General features: G+C 32.4%; 2 protein-coding genes across 2 annotated transcripts; both read right to left on the reverse strand.

The window, feature by feature from the left end:
* Positions 1 to 1,799: 1,799 nt before the first annotated feature.
* LOC114380491 (vicilin-like seed storage protein At2g18540) lies at positions 1,800 to 6,822 on the reverse strand. The gene is made up of 8 exons (XM_028339578.1): positions 6,039 to 6,822; positions 4,115 to 4,160; positions 3,664 to 3,713; positions 3,299 to 3,340; positions 2,934 to 3,047; positions 2,510 to 2,588; positions 2,341 to 2,412; positions 1,800 to 2,252 (listed from the first exon to the last, which is right to left on the reverse strand). The coding sequence occupies exons 1-8, from the start codon at positions 6,722 to 6,724 to the stop codon at positions 2,205 to 2,207; spliced, it is 1,137 nt and encodes a 378-aa protein (XP_028195379.1). The 5' UTR covers positions 6,725 to 6,822; the 3' UTR covers positions 1,800 to 2,204.
* A 2,077-nt stretch (positions 6,823 to 8,899) lies between these two features.
* On the reverse strand, positions 8,900 to 12,387 carry LOC114380364 (thioredoxin-like). The gene is made up of 2 exons (XM_028339371.1): positions 12,065 to 12,387; positions 8,900 to 9,632 (listed from the first exon to the last, which is right to left on the reverse strand). Exons 1-2 carry the CDS (start codon positions 12,297 to 12,299, stop codon positions 9,319 to 9,321), a joined length of 549 nt encoding a protein of 182 aa, XP_028195172.1. The 5' UTR covers positions 12,300 to 12,387; the 3' UTR covers positions 8,900 to 9,318.
* Between the last annotated feature and the right edge of the window lie 4,835 nt (positions 12,388 to 17,222).

Consider the following 17,222-nt stretch of genomic DNA (forward strand, 5'->3'; position numbering starts at 1 on the left):
TCAAGGGATTTCAATATATTGCATTGCGCCGATTTGGCGATAAGGATAGACAACAATTTAGTTTTTAATTTTTTGACAAGATAGACAGCAATTTAAGCTAGAATTAATAAAATAAGTAATTGTGATCCTCCCCTAGTTTCTTCCTTCCTAGTTCCTTCCTTATATCATGACTCATGGGTCAAGTGGACTGTGAAGTGATATGTACCAATTAAAAGCGTTGGATGGCATCATTTGAGTCCATAACATGGTGACGGGTAAATATTAAATAACATCTTTCATGGGAATGGTTGGTGGTGGCCCCTTCAATCTTCCAATCTTGTCTCTTCCTTCAAACTTCAAAGTCACGAGGAAAATAAATAGTTTCCTTGCTACTTTTTTATATAAAAATTAATATGCTTTTAGTAAAAAATAATTGATTTACTCCTTTTTATTATAAAAATAAAAAGTAAAGACAGTGAAAGAAAGGAATATAAGACTGTTTGAAGAGAGAGCGAGGGGAAATGGTGAAACAAATGCAAGAAATACACATGTTTTAAATTTGTCTAATTTTGGATGGAAAAGAGAGAAAGGTGGATTATATAATGATATATTAAATTATTATTTTTTATTTTCTTATTATACAATTTTCAAAACCATCTTACTTTACCTTTTTTTCACTTTCCTTTTAAAATCAAATATATCTTAAATAGTGGTATTAAAATGAAAATAAGAGTTGTTTTTAGTATTACATAGAATACCAGTGTCTTTAGACGAGACATGCCTAGTAATGTAATAAAATAAAAAGAATGGAATTTTAATTAAATTTACTAAACAATTAACAACAATCAATATAATCAATATAAATTTCATCAATTAAAAACATGACTACATAGAGTTATCATCTTTGTTAAAGTTTGTTATCATTAATCCACTTATCTTGACAATCATATGTTTGGCAAATCTTGATTTACTTATTTAGACAATAGGAAAAGGATTTCTTTTGAAAATCGGTGGATCATTGTATACAACTTGATTGGTCATTTAGAACTAAACTTTGAAAAGATGAAAAATATCTTCTCCACTTCATTGTCTTCTAAAACTCAAATAAACTTCGTTCACCTCCAATTGCATCCATAATTGCTTTTCTCAAAATACCAATCGACATTTCCTCACCAATTTTAATAAATTTAAGACCATTAAGATATTGAAATAATATCCCCTAAGAAGTTGATACCACATGGCCATCATAATACATAACAAGGACTCCCTCCATTTTGAACCTAATATGGTGAAATATGAACACAATACATTGAGTAGCCTCAGAGCTCATTTTTATTTATTAGCATATTCTATTGTTCTATCGTGAGTGTATTATCAGTGACGACAAAGATTGCACCAACAAAATACACAATTCAAATTGTATCGTGCTCTACAACCAAGAGAGGTGATTTGGTCTTTTAGTTTAAATTGTCTTTTGATGGATTGTTAGTGTCACTGACTAGGGTTTAGGTTTGGGTTTCTCCTGTAACCGCACTGCTATCTATATATTCAATAGAAAACATTTGTCCAGACCAAACAGCCACTTAGCTTCTTTCTTTTCATGCTAAATGCTGCAAACCTCCAATTAAATTTCAATCAAACTTAATGAAGACAATTATCTTCCATGGAAGCAGTAAGCCCTAACAACTATTAGTGGGTACAAAATGCAACTGCACATCTCATATTGCAGCTTCTGTCCTTCACTCCTCCATTTCAATATTTCCTTCCTCTCTATTTTCACTCAAACATGGGTTTAAAAAATAGTTTCAGATGAACGATCATTTGAAAAGATGAATGGTCAAACAAATTTTTCACTAGCAAGACTGTTTATTACATGCAATACTCAATTGCAGTATGTCCGAATGATGGGAAATTTTGAAGCCATGCATGTAGCTTGACCTCTTTGACATTTTTGAAATGGTCACTTAGTCAACTACAATGCCAAAATCTCCATCATGTGAAAAAGAAACATTCTTCAATTAGCAATGGTAGACGTAACAGAAGAGCCAAAATTTACTCATCCATCAGAAAATAACCCATCCACAGCATGCTAACACTAAGCCGAAAGACACATAGTTGACATAAAATTAATCGTCATGGTGACGGGACCATCATTACCCTGTCATGGTGATGGGAAAATTGTTACCCTATCACCCAACACTTCAATTTACAGTAAGTATGTCCAACTATATGGCAGCATCGGGATCCAACCTTCTCTGGATAGCAGCAGCAGCCTATAGAGATAAAATAACAGCTAGTTCTAGTTGAGGCTCAAAAGCTAAAATCCAATCTCAAAAAAGGAGTTTATTATGTAACTCTCACCTCAAAGTTTCCAAGCTTGTACTGGTAAGCCATCTCCTCCCTAAGTTGAGTTTGCTCTTTCATTGCCTGTGCCTGTAAATTATTGCATGCCAATGTCACAAAGAACCTTGCCATAAACAAAATGACAAGAAACCAAATTTCCATAAAAGAAATCCAGTGAAAAACCAACCATTCCAGTTTGCATAGAGTGCTTCAATGCCATTACTTGCTCCTCCTTGTGCTTTTCACGAGCTTGCAACAATTCTTGCCTAAAATGCAATAAAAAATTATGGCAGGGTGAAGCAACTCAGGTCAACACTATGCATGGATAATGTTTTAGAGGTCATATTCTGACTCAATTGTAAAGACAGCTTCAAGTAATTTAATATAGGTATCATTTTGCAAATGAAAAACTGTTGACAGAGTGAAAAGAAATAAGTAGTTATTGAAAATGTAACATATTAACAACAGAAACTAGGAAGATAGTAAACATTGTTGCTTCTTAAGAAAATAAATAAATCAAATAACAGTAGATGTAGAGTAATTTGAAAAGATAATGGTTGCTAAACCAATTTAAGATTAAATAAGTAAAAGCAACATGTACAATATTATACCTGCGCTGTTCTTCATCATTGAAAACAGTGCGCTCTGTTGCCTGGACTTTCTTAAAACCTTTTTTCATCTCTTTTTCCATTTGATGCCTGTAGTAAGCATCAAGATTGTAGTACCTGCCACATTAAACCATTTGTAAAACCATATAGATACACAAAAATGTTTCATTCAAGATCTTAGATCCATGTCATCATTGCAAAAACAAGGAGTTTGCATTCATGAGCACAGCACGGATAAATCAAAAGACAAATATTTCCAGATGGCAAATAACAAGTATGTGGGCATAAATTATTTCTTATTTACAAAAATGAGCACTAAGGTCTGTATAGACTTAAATAAGGTAAACTAAAACCCTGCAAGATCTTACTTTTTGGAAGGAAAGGTAGCTGTGTTGTGATCCTCCATGAATCTGCATATAAGAAATTAGACACAATATTACATTTAAATCTACACTGTATATGTACCCAAGAAAATAAAATCAACACAGTATTGAATGTAACTATTAACATGTGAATAATTAAAAAATCAACAAGTCCACTAAGGGGAGAGTGAAAGAAATCATTAAGAACATATTAGGGATCCTTAGCACCTATTGTACTACGTTAAAAGTAAACTTAACACTTAACAAACAGCAACTTTATATACTACCCCCCCCCCCCCCCCCAAATCCTTCTTTCTCAATTATTTTATGGAACATTTCCCCCCACCTGAGAAGCAAGTTTTAGGGCTTACTCTTTGAACATCTGTTTTTCTTCCCAATTGGACATATTCTCCAGATTCACCTGTTAAAATGCCTCAACAATTACAATACAGGATATATTTTATGTAATCATGACACATATAAATTAGGACTCCAATATATGAATGAAAAAAAGGTTTTTCTGCAGTTTTTTTAAGGACAAAAAATATCATCAAACTGACTGAGTCCAACAGGCTTTCAGGCAAAAAATAAATGGCCTCTAATTCTTATGAAAATCTGGTTTCTTGATGAAACAAGATAAATAGTTTGTGTGAAGAATACAGAGAAGATATTTCCCCAGATAATGTAAAGAAACCACAAACTTAATCTTTTACAAGAACAGGTGACCACCAAGGAAGAAGAAGCATCATACATTTTTTTTTGGACAGAAAACATCATACATGTTTAGACTGCATAATATAGAAAGTGGAACAAAATAATCACCTGCTTTACTTCTGCCAACCATGCAGTGAACTCTGGTCGTTTGGTCCTGTAATATTCATAACGTCACTCACAGAGAGGGATGACAAGACCTTTAGTTCATAAGATATAAAAGCCAAATTAGCTAGTTATTAAATTCAGACACACAAAAAATGCAGGATGCTTTTTACTTAAACAAGACCTTTCTAGCTTTACTACTTAATTATAAGCTTTGGTAAATTGATACCACAAACATTAGAGTTGAGTGGCTTAGGATAAATTGAAGCTTCCAAAATAAAAATAAAAGTATGATCATAATATCCAGTAAACATGTTACTGATTTTACAATTTTTTTCAGTTACTTTATCTTCTAAAGCCTAAACAGAGAAGTGCATGCTTTCCTGGACATAAAGTATAGCTAAAGTACCCAGCAAGAGACAACAGATGGAACAAACCATAAGTATCAAGCACAAATTGCTATGTTATGCTTAAACCCTTTTCAACAATAATCCCAGTTAAGAAATTTCTGCTGCTGTTCCCCCTACATTAACACCTTGTTTGGTAGAGAGAAAGGAAATAGAGGGAGTGGTAACGGGTAGGAGAGGAATAGAGAAGAGAGAAATAGATAAAAAAATAAATAAATAGAGTAGAAGTATGAGTTGAAATAGAAGAGAATAGAGTGGAAATAAAATTATGAGATTGTCGGGTGTGAATTTTGAAAGAAAGGAAGGGAAAGAAATTAGAATATTAAGAAACACACTGTTTTACCCTTTTATATTTATTCATTATTTTTACCCATATCCCCTACATCGCCCTTATAATCGATTATACAATCAGTATAATCAATTACATGGCATAATTATATTTTTACCCATTCTCAGATGCGTGTGTTTTCAAATAACAATTCATGGTATAATTATATTTTTTATATTTTCATTTGTGTTACTCGTGCCACACCCTCACCAGTGGGAAAACTGACCAACACAGCAGTGGCAGAGACACCATAGAGTGAAGAAGGCAGCTACACTTCCTCGCTATTTCATCGCATCTGAGTCCCGAGAGCGGAATGTTTACAGTGTGAGGCCCACACGTTTTTAAAAAAAAATCTCCCCACTATTTAACGGGTACCAAATGAGGGAACTTCCGTACCTCAAATCCCATTTCTTCACCCTCCCTCCCTCCCATTTCTCACGTATTTCACCATTATCAAACACAACCTAAGAAAATAAATGAAAAAACTGTCACCTTTGCTTATGCCAACACCTAGCATCTTCCTGTATTGTGGCATGAGGACAGTAGCCAACAAATTTCAAAATTATAAACCCCAAAAAGTAAAAACTAGTAATCATAATCAGGAGAGTAAAGTATAACCTACTGTTCATGCAATGAAATGACTTGTGAGGTTCTGTTAAAATAGTACAGTTTCTGAGTTTTAATTTTCTTGTAAGCAATGGAAGATAGATTTTTTGGAGCATACAGGAACTTTCTTTGAGTTGTTTTCTTTCTTTTCGTTCCTCTTTCTGTGTATCTTGTCATGAGAAAACATCAAATCCTGTTATTAGTCATTGCCCTTCACCAATCTTACTAAGGTCACCACTGATCAATTTAAAAACCTATAATTCTTAATTCCATCATCAGTCAACCAAATTCTACAATTAGCCTTGTTCAATCACAAGTCTACTGACCACATTCAGTCTCATCCTCAAGTAACCACAAACAACATAACTCACATGCAAAACCAAAGTAACAAAACACTGCCAGAGAATTTCAAAACCTACACTCTACAACTTTGTTATTTTGTCACAATTCACAAACAATCAATCAGCCTCTATGACCACACAATTCAATCATCAATCACAACAAACAATCATCTCTCACATTTCATTTCAACCAATAATCGAACATAACAATTAAGAAATAATAAAAAGGCATTAAACTAATCTCTTACCACATATCAGTTTCTCTAATAACACCATACTTCCCCCAAGAATTCGTCACCGCTCCCTTCTTCCCTCTCTCCTCCTTCTCCTTCTTCTTCTTTTTCTTCAGCTTCTCCTTCTTCCTCCTCTCCTCTTCCTCTTTCTCTTTCTCTCTCCTTCGCCTCTTCCTCTCTTTCTCTCTCCTTCTCCGCTTCCACTCCCTCTCATCCTCCTTCTCTCTCCTTCTCCTCTTCTCCCGCCGCTTCCGCTCCTCCTCACTCTCCGATTCCGAACCGGACCGCTCCGACTCGGACTCCTCCGAGCCGAAGTCACTGCTGTGGCGCCGCCGCGATTTCCTCTTCCTCCGGTGCGTTCTGTCGCCGTCGTCGGAATCCGAGCGTCCTCCCTGCGATTTTCTCCTCGAATTGCATTGCTTTCTATCGGTTTCCGAGTCTACATCAGAATCTTCTCGCGCTTTCCCGGAACCGGAATCCGACTCGCTGCAGTAGTGCCGCCGCGATTTCCTCTCCCTCCGGCGGCGCCTATCCCCGTCGTCGGAATCGGAGGTTCCTCTCCGCGAATTGATGTGCTTTCTATCGGGTTCAGAATCTACATCCGAATTTTCTCGCGATTTCCTAGAATATCTCCGTGCCGGAGCTTCGTCGTCGTCGTCGCTTTCCGGCTGAGAACCGTTTGCGTTTTCGTCTCTCGACATTATTTTCGTTAGGGAATAGGCTGAGCTTTGGGTTTTGCAGTGAGTTAAGTAGCTGAAACAGGTGGAGCCGATTACTGAATGAAAAACTCTTAGACGAAGATCTATTTAGTGGATTCTTATCAAATGGGCATGGATGAGAGACTAATAGAGGTATGGGCCCTGATTATATTTTAGGAATCGCCCGTGTCCGAGTGAGGCTTCGGCTTTGCTAGGTGCACCAGGCATATTGCTTGTGCCCCCAGCATTAAAACAAAATTTTAAAAATATCTTTAAGTGTTTTTTATTTTTACGGATTACATAATTCATATACCTCATACGGATTATGTGATCTGTCTGAGTCATACGAATTAACGCATATAAATTATGTAATTCGTATGCATTAATCCATATGACTCATACGGATCTATGAGATGATCCGTAAGTGTTTTTTTTATAAAAAAAAATCAAAAATATTTTTTTTAATTTATTAATAAATTAATTTTTTAATAGTAAATATTTTTTATTTATAAAAAATATACGAATTAAATAATTCATGAGTTATAACAAAATTAATTGTCACAATTTATTATTTAAATTTACATGTATATTAAATATAGGTTAGAAATTTTAGTGTTATATATAACAACATTATTTATTTTATAATATAATTGACTTATTAGCTCAGTTGGTTAGAGCGTCATGCTAATAATTTGAAAGTCTTATGGATTGGGCTCATACTGGGTGTACGTACGTGAGGCTTTGGGGAAGAAAAACTAAGGTTGAGACATTAGGTAATTGGGGGTTGAATCCTAGGCCCCCATACTTGTATCTTACACCCCCAACCACCTTTGAAATTATTATATTACCCTTAAGGAATAAACCTACCCTAACACCTCCCTTTCCAATGGAACGGTCATTCTGGAACTATTTTTTTTTTTCAAAATAGTCTTTCCATAAGCAAAAAAAGCTTTCGAATTGGACATTCCATAACCAAAAAAACCTTTTAGAATGAGTTTCTCATGAGCAAAAAAAGTTTTAGATTCCAAAAAGAGGGTTTCCGAAAGTTTATTGGGTTTACGAAAAGCCCATTTTGGAAGCAACAAGTACACTCGAGAACAAGCTTTCCATAATAGCTATTTATTCTTTCCAAAAAAGGTGTTATGAAAAAGGATTTTCTAGAATGATCGTTCCAAAAGCAACAAATGCACTCCAAAATAGGCTTTCTATAATGACTATTTTTACTTCCGAAAAGGGTTTTTCAAAGTGCATTTGTTGCTTCTGAAACGACCATTCCAAAAGAAACAAGTGTACTCTGGAACAAGCTTTCGAAAATGACTATTTTTGCTTTTCAAAAAAGATGTTTTAGAACCACCGCAAAACTAGTCGTTCTAGAAAGTTTGTTCCGTAAACAAGTCCACGATGTGAATGTGAAGCATTGAAACATACCTATGACATGGAGAGTTGGAGGTAGGGGTGTGCAAAAATTAGTTTAGTAAAAAAATCAAACCCAACTAGTTTTAAACTGTTTTAATCGATTCATTTTTAAAATCAAACTTATTTCAAACTTAATTTTTAATTAATTTTAAATTGATTCTAAGAGTTAAATGAGTTCCAAATGAGTAAGGATGAGGATAAGAAAAAGAAATAGTGAAAAAGGGTAAATCAATAAAGATACATAAAGAAAGAAAAAAGAAAGAAAAGAATATCTCAACCATCAAATTTAAAATTAATATATTGTACGATTAATATTTCTTTTTACACCGTGAGAAATGAGTTTTGTTTTCACACACTATTACACCGTCTTGTTTCAAGGAATATCATTATATTCCGGAAATCACATTTCTAGGAATGACATGACAAAGAATATTATTTTCATTAACATCTTTGGTTGACATCACTGATTGCATAAAAAAATTATTTAATTAAAAAATTAAAAATAAACATGAAAAAATAAATGTGATAATGTAATGGGAAGACGTGGTTAATCAAGAAAGGAACTTTCATTGTCGTGAATTCAAAATACACACTTATCATGAGAATGTGACGCAAGGTATACATGAAGATTTTGTATCTGCCCATGTAGAAATTAAGATTTTGCATTCCAGGGAATGTTCTTTTAAAACTTATACCAAGCATGAAAATGACATTCCTAAGCTCACATCCTCGGAAATCTTTACATACTTTGAAACAAACATCTCCTAAAGATTTGTAGATGTTGAAGGCCATTCTTAAAACTCCCAAATTGACAATATTGAGAATAATATTACAAAACCCAACACCTCATTTTTTTTTAACATCCGCAAGACCCCCAAAGTTTATAGGGGAGTAATCTAATCCAATTTGCCTTATACCCCATACAATGTTCAGTGAAAGGTGAAGGAGCAGGAAGCCAAAGATGTAAACGGAATTTTAAATCGTACTATAATAGATAGCAACTTTACGCAACAACTACGATTATGTAAACAGCACAGAAAATATGGTTGATCCATAATTATACAGGACCATAAATGGTTATTTAAGAAACAAATCACCCAAACTTGAGATATTTGGCTTAGATGAGAGGAAGCTAACGAGAAAAATAGCTTTACTTCCAGCTGAAGCCTTTGCTTACCACCTCACAAGAATTTTTCTATGCTTGAGGTCAATGTTGTCTTGGGCACAGCTCCAATAACTGTATCTTTCTTCTCACCATTCTTGAAAATAATGACAGTTGGGATACTTCGGATCCCGTACCGAGTAGCGGTTGAAGGGCTTTCATCAGTATTGAGTTTGTAGCACTTAAGCCTACCAACATATTCCTTTGCCAGCTCATCAATTATCGGATGGATCATACGGCAGGGACCACACCATGGAGCCCAGAATTCAACCAATACTGGAGACTCAGATTCAAGCACAAGTGATTGCCAATTTGCATCAGTAATAGGAGCCACTGCAATATCCAATAATACAGATTACAAAATATTTCACTTCAGTTAAGTATTTCTCTCAGACATGCAACAATTCTATGGAAATGTAATGGGTAATTAAATTTAGGTTCCACATGCTTCACTTAGAGTACAATGATGAGTAATGCTAAACTGTAATATTGTTGTTACATATGAAGCTCATAAATGCATTTCAAAATCACATTTCCTTCCACGGCAACACATTTCTTTCTATGACAACCCATTTGCTCACATATTTTGCAATTCAACAAATATGTGACTAGTGGTCAAGGCAGGTCGGGAGTTCAAATGCGAAAAAATTGGAGGAGGGTGGGGTGGTTGTTCTGGATTTGGAGGAGGGGAGGAGTGGTTGTTAGAGGATTAGGAATCAGAGGATTTCAGAATTGAACTTGTGTTGAACCTAATTGATCAAATTGGGGGGGGGGGGGGGGGGGTGTTTTGAGTTAGTTTTCCACCATATTGAAACCACCTAGATCTCGTTTTGGATTCTTGGTGTTCTGATTTTAAGATTTTGTTGTACGTTGTTAAGTTGGATCTGAAGATGGAGTGAGGAAAGGGGAAAAGAAAGAAAAGACAATTTTTTGGGGTTTAAAACCATCAGAAAATTGTTTATACTTGTTAAAACCTAAAACAATTAGTGACAGTTTTAAACGGCTAGAAAAATGCTAACTTGAATTTTTTTTAATGCTAGAAGTAATGTCTGTTATAGAAAGGACCATTCTGAATCAGTTTCAGAACATAAAGGATCAAACAAACTTTTTAAAAGATAAAAGACCAAACCGAACCAAAGTAAGATAAAGGACCAAAATAATCATTTGGCCCCATATGTATGATGTTCAATGATTTAAAAGCCCTGAAAATCTAAAATGTAGGGTGCTCATGGGCCAGGTTGGTGTGGGTTTGACTTGGTCCAAAGTCCAAACACGGCACTACATTTTGCCTGGGCCAATAGTGTTTGAACCCAGACACTTCCTGGTTATGAAGCAACAAATTACCAGATTGACTCAATTTTAGATAAAATGTACAAAAGAAATATTACAAAAAAAAGTTTAAAATGGTATATGACATTGGACCAAGCTGGGCCAACCCGAAATATGACCCAAACCCAATCCAAAAAGCAAAAACAAATAAGGTCTAATTCTCAAGACACAAACCCAGCTTCATTAGCTTTGGACCAGGTCTTGAGCATCCCTATCACTAAGCATAAATTAATCTAACATTAACCAATTCCTATCAAGAAAAATCACCAAGGGAACATTTCTGATAATGAAAAAAGAAGCTCCACTTTGGGTGGGATTTTGGAGGAATAAGGAAGAGTGGGGATATTTTTTACTAAGAGTTATATAATTATTTAATGTATATAAAAGTACATAAAAGATTAAACATTGAGTTTATCTAATCTATCATTGCATTTGTTTTATTTTAAAAAATATTTATTAGAAATGAAAATTTTATCATCCCTTCTCTTTTCCTCCAACACCCCACTCCCAAACATACCCTTAAGAGGCAGTAAACTCAGCTATACAGACCAGACTAGTAGAGAGATGGAATGCATATAAGCAACTTTAAAATTCATGCAGATATTTAAACCCTGTACTTTGCTCCCACATTAGAGGTTATGGAAAGAAGGGACAGGTGCTAGAAGAAAATGAAACAGACTACAAGAGTGACTTTAAATGATTATGCAGTTTTACTAGTTTCTGATTGTTTGGTAAACTTATGAATACAAGCAGGATACACTAACACTGTAAAATTGGTCATGTTGCCAAAAGAGATATAATTAGGTCATAAAACACAGATTTATATATACAGTCAAAAGTCAAAACATGAGAAACTCTTCAAAGAATTTCAGCTATGCCTATTCCATTCTTTTCACCACAAAACAGATAATTATTGGAGAAATGTGTCAAGCTATGCACAGTTGGAAGAAACAACAAAAGCACTAGAAGCCTAGATCTACAACATAATAGGTGTCAAATAAAAATCATATTACAAATAGTGTATTGGATAACACACAAGAATCAATTTTATCCCATAAAATCACGGTGATAACATGAAAGAAGTATAGACAACCTATCTGTTGCTCTACCTCCATCATGAAAAATCAATTCATTATTTCTCACCACGAAGCTAATCCAAACACACTAAAAATAACATGAAGCTGTTTTCTTAGCTTCACTCATCAAAATGCTCAATGAATAACAACTATCATCATCATTACAACATCTACACATAACACATGACTAATGCAATGATTCTAACATCTTCACATAAGAACAGTACACAAAGAAATTTCACAGAACATAAGCAAAGCCGCTACCAGAGAATCACAGAATTCACACAGAACCTAAACAACAAATCAATCCTAACAGTAACAAAAACTTAACGACTTTCCGCCACGAAATCGAAGCCTAACCTTCAACGGCGGTGTCTCCTGCCTCGCACTTGACGCCTCCGCCGCGAGGAGCGGTTCTCAAGGCGGCGCGAGTCGGAAAACAGGTCTCGGCGGCGGGTCGGAGTCGGAGGCCGGCGTAGCGCGGCAGCGAGGCGGAGTTCCGGCGGCCGGAGAGGGCGATCGGAGGGGAGAAGGTGGCGGAAGGGAGTGCGGAGGAGCGAACAAGGGTTAGGGATTGGAGTTGCACGGTGGCCATCGAAGCAGAGGATCGCAGCTCCAGACGAAGAAGAATTGTGGGAGTGAAAGAAAGTGTTGTGTTGCGTTGAACTAACAATAGACGAAAATTCTATTTAATTTTTTATATTTTGTTTTCTTTTGGAAGGATATTGGTATTATTATTGTGTGGAGAATGTGCGGATGAGGTGATGCTACACTAACACACTGCCATTTGGTTGCAAATAGTTTTCTTTCAATAAATCTTTTTTTTTTAAGAATTATTACCCTTTCTCTCTTAATTGGTGTTTTTATAGTATTATTGGTATATAGTATTTATTAATTTTGTTGAAGATTAAAATTTATTGATAAAATTATTATTTTTTTAGGTTAAACTACTCATTTAATTCTCTTGTGATAGTTTGAAAGTGGTTGTATTTTAATTCTCTTTTAGTTTTTATAGTTTAAAATTAATCTTTTTAGTACTTATATTTTATATTTTAATTTTTTTTTAGTCTTTGTTATAAAAATATGAATAATATTATCAATTACAATTAACTACAAAAATATTAAAATATAAATTACATGAACTAAAAAAAATCACTTTAAAACTATAGAGACTAAAAAGATAAGAATAATCAATCTATAAATTAGTAATTTAAACTTTTTTTAATAAGATTCTAACCTCTTCCTCTCTCAATCACATGTCTATTGAATTTTTTCATATTTTAAAAATTATTTAACATAATTATTTTTTCCTCAAATAAACTATTTTTTCTCAGTTATATCTAAACCAAACCTTTTAAGTATGTAACATTCTATCACTTTAGAATTGTTATATCTCTATAAATTTAAATACTAATCTAAAAGAATTTTAATATTCAAGAGACCATTTAATATGATTTTAATATTTTTAAATTAATTAAGTAATTTTTAAAATAAGTTTTAAACTATATATAAAAAATAAGTTTTTAACTGTTAATTAATTTTACACTAATTTTTAACTCTTAAGTGCTAACACTTGATTTGTGAAGGATCGAATCGGGATTCCCAATATGTGTTGGCACTTTTGGGATTAATTGACCTCAAGGGGTTATATTTATAAATTTATTATCTAATAGGATCTGTTTCAAAACTTATTCGCGAGAGGATCCTTCCTTACAAGCATTTCACCGTTCAAACTGGAAAAACAACATGAATAGTGATGTTTCGCTATTGTGGATGGCGAAATAGGGGTAAGATGGAGTGTTTTGCCATTGTGGTTGGCGAAATAGGGGTAGGGGTTGGGTTTCGCCATTGTGACTGGCAGCGAAACCATGGCCGTAACAATTTTTGTTAATCCATTTGGCATGAAAGGTGCATGGACGTGATGGGAAAGAAAATTGAAAAATGGCATAAAACAACAAAAAAGCGAAAATTGCGTGAACAACATTTTCACGTGAATACAACATTTAGTGTAAACTTTTACAAATATTAAAATATGAATTTATTTATTTTTCTCCAAAAAGAAACTTATATTTTTATGAATTTTATTTTCAATAAATTAATTTAATGTATCTTATCTTTTACAAAATGTTGTATTCACATGAGAATGTTATCCACATAATTTCCACTTTTTTATTGTTTTATGTTATTTTTTAGTTTTGTTTCCTATTATGCCCACGTGCCTTTCATACCAAATGGATTAACAAAAATTGCTACTCCCATGATTTCGTCAATCACAATGGCGAAATTCAACCCTTACCCCTATTTTGTTAACCACAATGACGAAACATCTCACCCTATCCCTATTTCGCCAATCACAATAACAAAACACCATTATTCACGTTCTTTCGTCAGCTCAGACGATAGAATGTTTATAAAAAGGAACCCTTCACAAATAAATTTTGAAACAAATTTTATTAGATAAAAGTTTATAAATATAATCCCTTGAGATCAATTAACAACACTTTTTGATGTGTACAAACTCGGAATTTTTTTTATTTTTTATTTTTGAGGAGAACATGCAAACTTGGAAGTTGTAGACAGTACGGACCTGAATTTCCTGCAATCATAAAATAACTGCAGGGTCTTACAGTCATAATCCATGGGATATAAAATTTTGAGTTACATTTTACTTAATTATTTAAATAATAAAAAATCACCGCAGAGAATCCATTCCCTACGACAGTACTATCCAGAAAATTATTACCAAACTGAAGGAAATGTTTTACATGGTTTAGAAACATTAATATATGTATCACTGGATGAGTTTATAAGCATGCTTTTATTACGGGTTGAACTTTGTTGAGATTAGGGTTGAACTTTGAGAGCTGGTTTGAGACGTGACAACCAACGTTGATAGCTACCAGTAATAATCGCGTGTCTCTTGAAAGTATTTATATTGCAGTAATTCGTCATAGTTGTTTTTAATGGAATTTTATAGACACGTCACTCGTTTTTATTTTTTAACTCTAAGTAATCAATATTTATAATGAAGTAACTCTCTTTTACAGCTTCTAATGACTCTCACCAAAAAGTTTTTGTCATTATATTTTATTAATAATTTTATTAATTTATAATTATATTATTTATAAATTAATTAAACTATTAAAATTAAAAATCAAATATAAATATAAACACAATTAAATTATTTTATTTAAAATACTAAAAATAACTAACTTCATATAAATAACACAACATAAAAGAAAATAATTAAAATAATAAAAATTACATAATTAAAACAATTACTAATTTTATTAATTATCACATCTAAAATATTTTCAAATATGTTGGTTTGAAGTTGGTCATGACATTTCCAGATTATGAACTTTTCTTTTCTCAACCAAATATGACTCAAGGGCTAGATGAAAATCAATATATATGTCAACGGTTGGCTTATCATTAGTGGTGGTAAACAATTTTCATCATTGATAATTGATCTTTTACATATATAATATATGTTTCCACATATAATTATGAATTGAGATTAGAGCTAGCACTCTAAATACTTGTTTCATATCCTTTCTTCTTATCTTTTGATATTGAATAATTAAATTTTGGTTTGAATGCATTGAATGAAAATAAATCAAAATAGAAGTTGTGAATTTTTTGACAACTGAGACAAATTTTAGAGGTTTTGATTATATAATTTTTTTTACATTGTTCTTTATTTATAGCAACTCTAACAACTATTTTTTTTTTTCCAACGACTAGACGTGAATGTTTTTTCCAACAGCTGAATTTTTTTCACTTTTAATCATCTACAAAATTTCAGAAAGCTGCAACAAATAATAATTTCATACCTTTTTCTTTTATTTTTATTGCTTAACAACATTGCTTTAGAAAGCAAAAGTTTTGACAAAATTGTTTTCTTGATGATCGATGCAGATGCTCTAACAAGGTGATTTAGAATTTGAATGCTAATCTTAATTATTAAATAACTCATGTCAAGAGGAAAAGTACATATCTTATATATACTCTCGGTATTTGATAGAAATAATTTTTCTAGCGATAGATAATCCACAATAATACCATAAGAAAAAAAGTTTGAAAACTTAGGTTTGATAGTCAAATATATTTTTGAGGTACAAGCTTCGGTTGCAAGGTCCAGAAATGGATATGCAATGGCCCACATTTAGGAGGCTGACCCGTTAAATTGAATTAAATGCTTTCTGGAATGGTCTAGTGAAACTTTTGTCGATCTAAATAATAAATAAATAAAAACATTAAAAATATAAAAACATTTGAAAAGCTTAAAAATTATAAACAAAATCACTAATCTGAAATTGTTCAATATTAACACAAAAGTATAACTAATATGCATAAATTATTCAAACAATAATTTATATTTTAAAAAATAATTAGTTCGTGGGTTGATCCAGTAACAAGTGAACCTGGACTAGTTAAATAGATCGGACAAATAAATCTATATTGAAATAAATTTGCACATTACTTAATCTTAACCTATTTAGTTGGTGTTAAAATATACTTTTAGTTCTGTAAGAAAAAATATTTTTAGTTATTTATGTTTCCAGATATATTTAGACTGGTATCTTCTTTATATTTTTTAATTGAATTAAAAATGACCCTTTCAAATTATTTTTAATTTTAAGACACGATTTTGTATCCTTTTTTATTGAAAAATGAAAACTAAAAAACTCAATTCTGGTTCAAACTAAACATGACCATAAATATGTTTAAAATAATGTAAAAATTGAATTTAATGATCAAATAAAAAATTTAGTATTATATTATTTTTTATTGCTTATAGATTTATTTTTCATACAATTTTTATCATCATGTTCATGTTCAGTTTGTTTTTTCATAATTTTCACCTAAGTAAACTTATTGATACGAGTTTTATGTCTTAAATTATAAAAAAAATTGAATTCCAAAATCGAAAAACAATCATAATTTTTTAAAAAATAAAAAATCATTTTGATTTACTATTTTTTTACTGCACCAGTTTTCAGTGAATCAAAATGAAAATAAAAAATTTAAGTTCAATTTAATTTTTTATAGGTATTTTGATTCATTTTAAAAATATATGATATTAAATTAAATTTTTAAAAGATAAGAAACTAAATTTAATATAATGAAAATACAAAAAAAATATATAAAAATTTAGTCGGTGGTCCATCTAAATAACAAAACTCATATATCCAACTACACTCATGGTCATGGATGATGTTCATATTTGTACTTCTAAATAAATGACTTAAAAAAATTATAATTCTGTCACATTAAGTGATTTTATCTTACTCAGCTCCAATATATTTTTAAGAGGTTTATTGGTTTAGGCCACATATGTATTTTCTATCAGAAGCAGTTAATCCCTTCCAACATTTTTGAGAGGTTATCTTACTCCAACATATATTGCTTCCTAACTATGTTTCTTTAAAAAAAAATTACAACAAAAACAAATAATATTAGACATATTCAGAAAGAGAAATCACTCTGCTATTTTAGCAGGGAGACGTATCGA

Source organism: Glycine soja, chromosome 12 (assembly GCF_004193775.1).
Source record: "Glycine soja cultivar W05 chromosome 12, ASM419377v2, whole genome shotgun sequence".
NCBI classification, from domain to species: Eukaryota; Viridiplantae; Streptophyta; class Magnoliopsida; order Fabales; family Fabaceae; genus Glycine; species Glycine soja.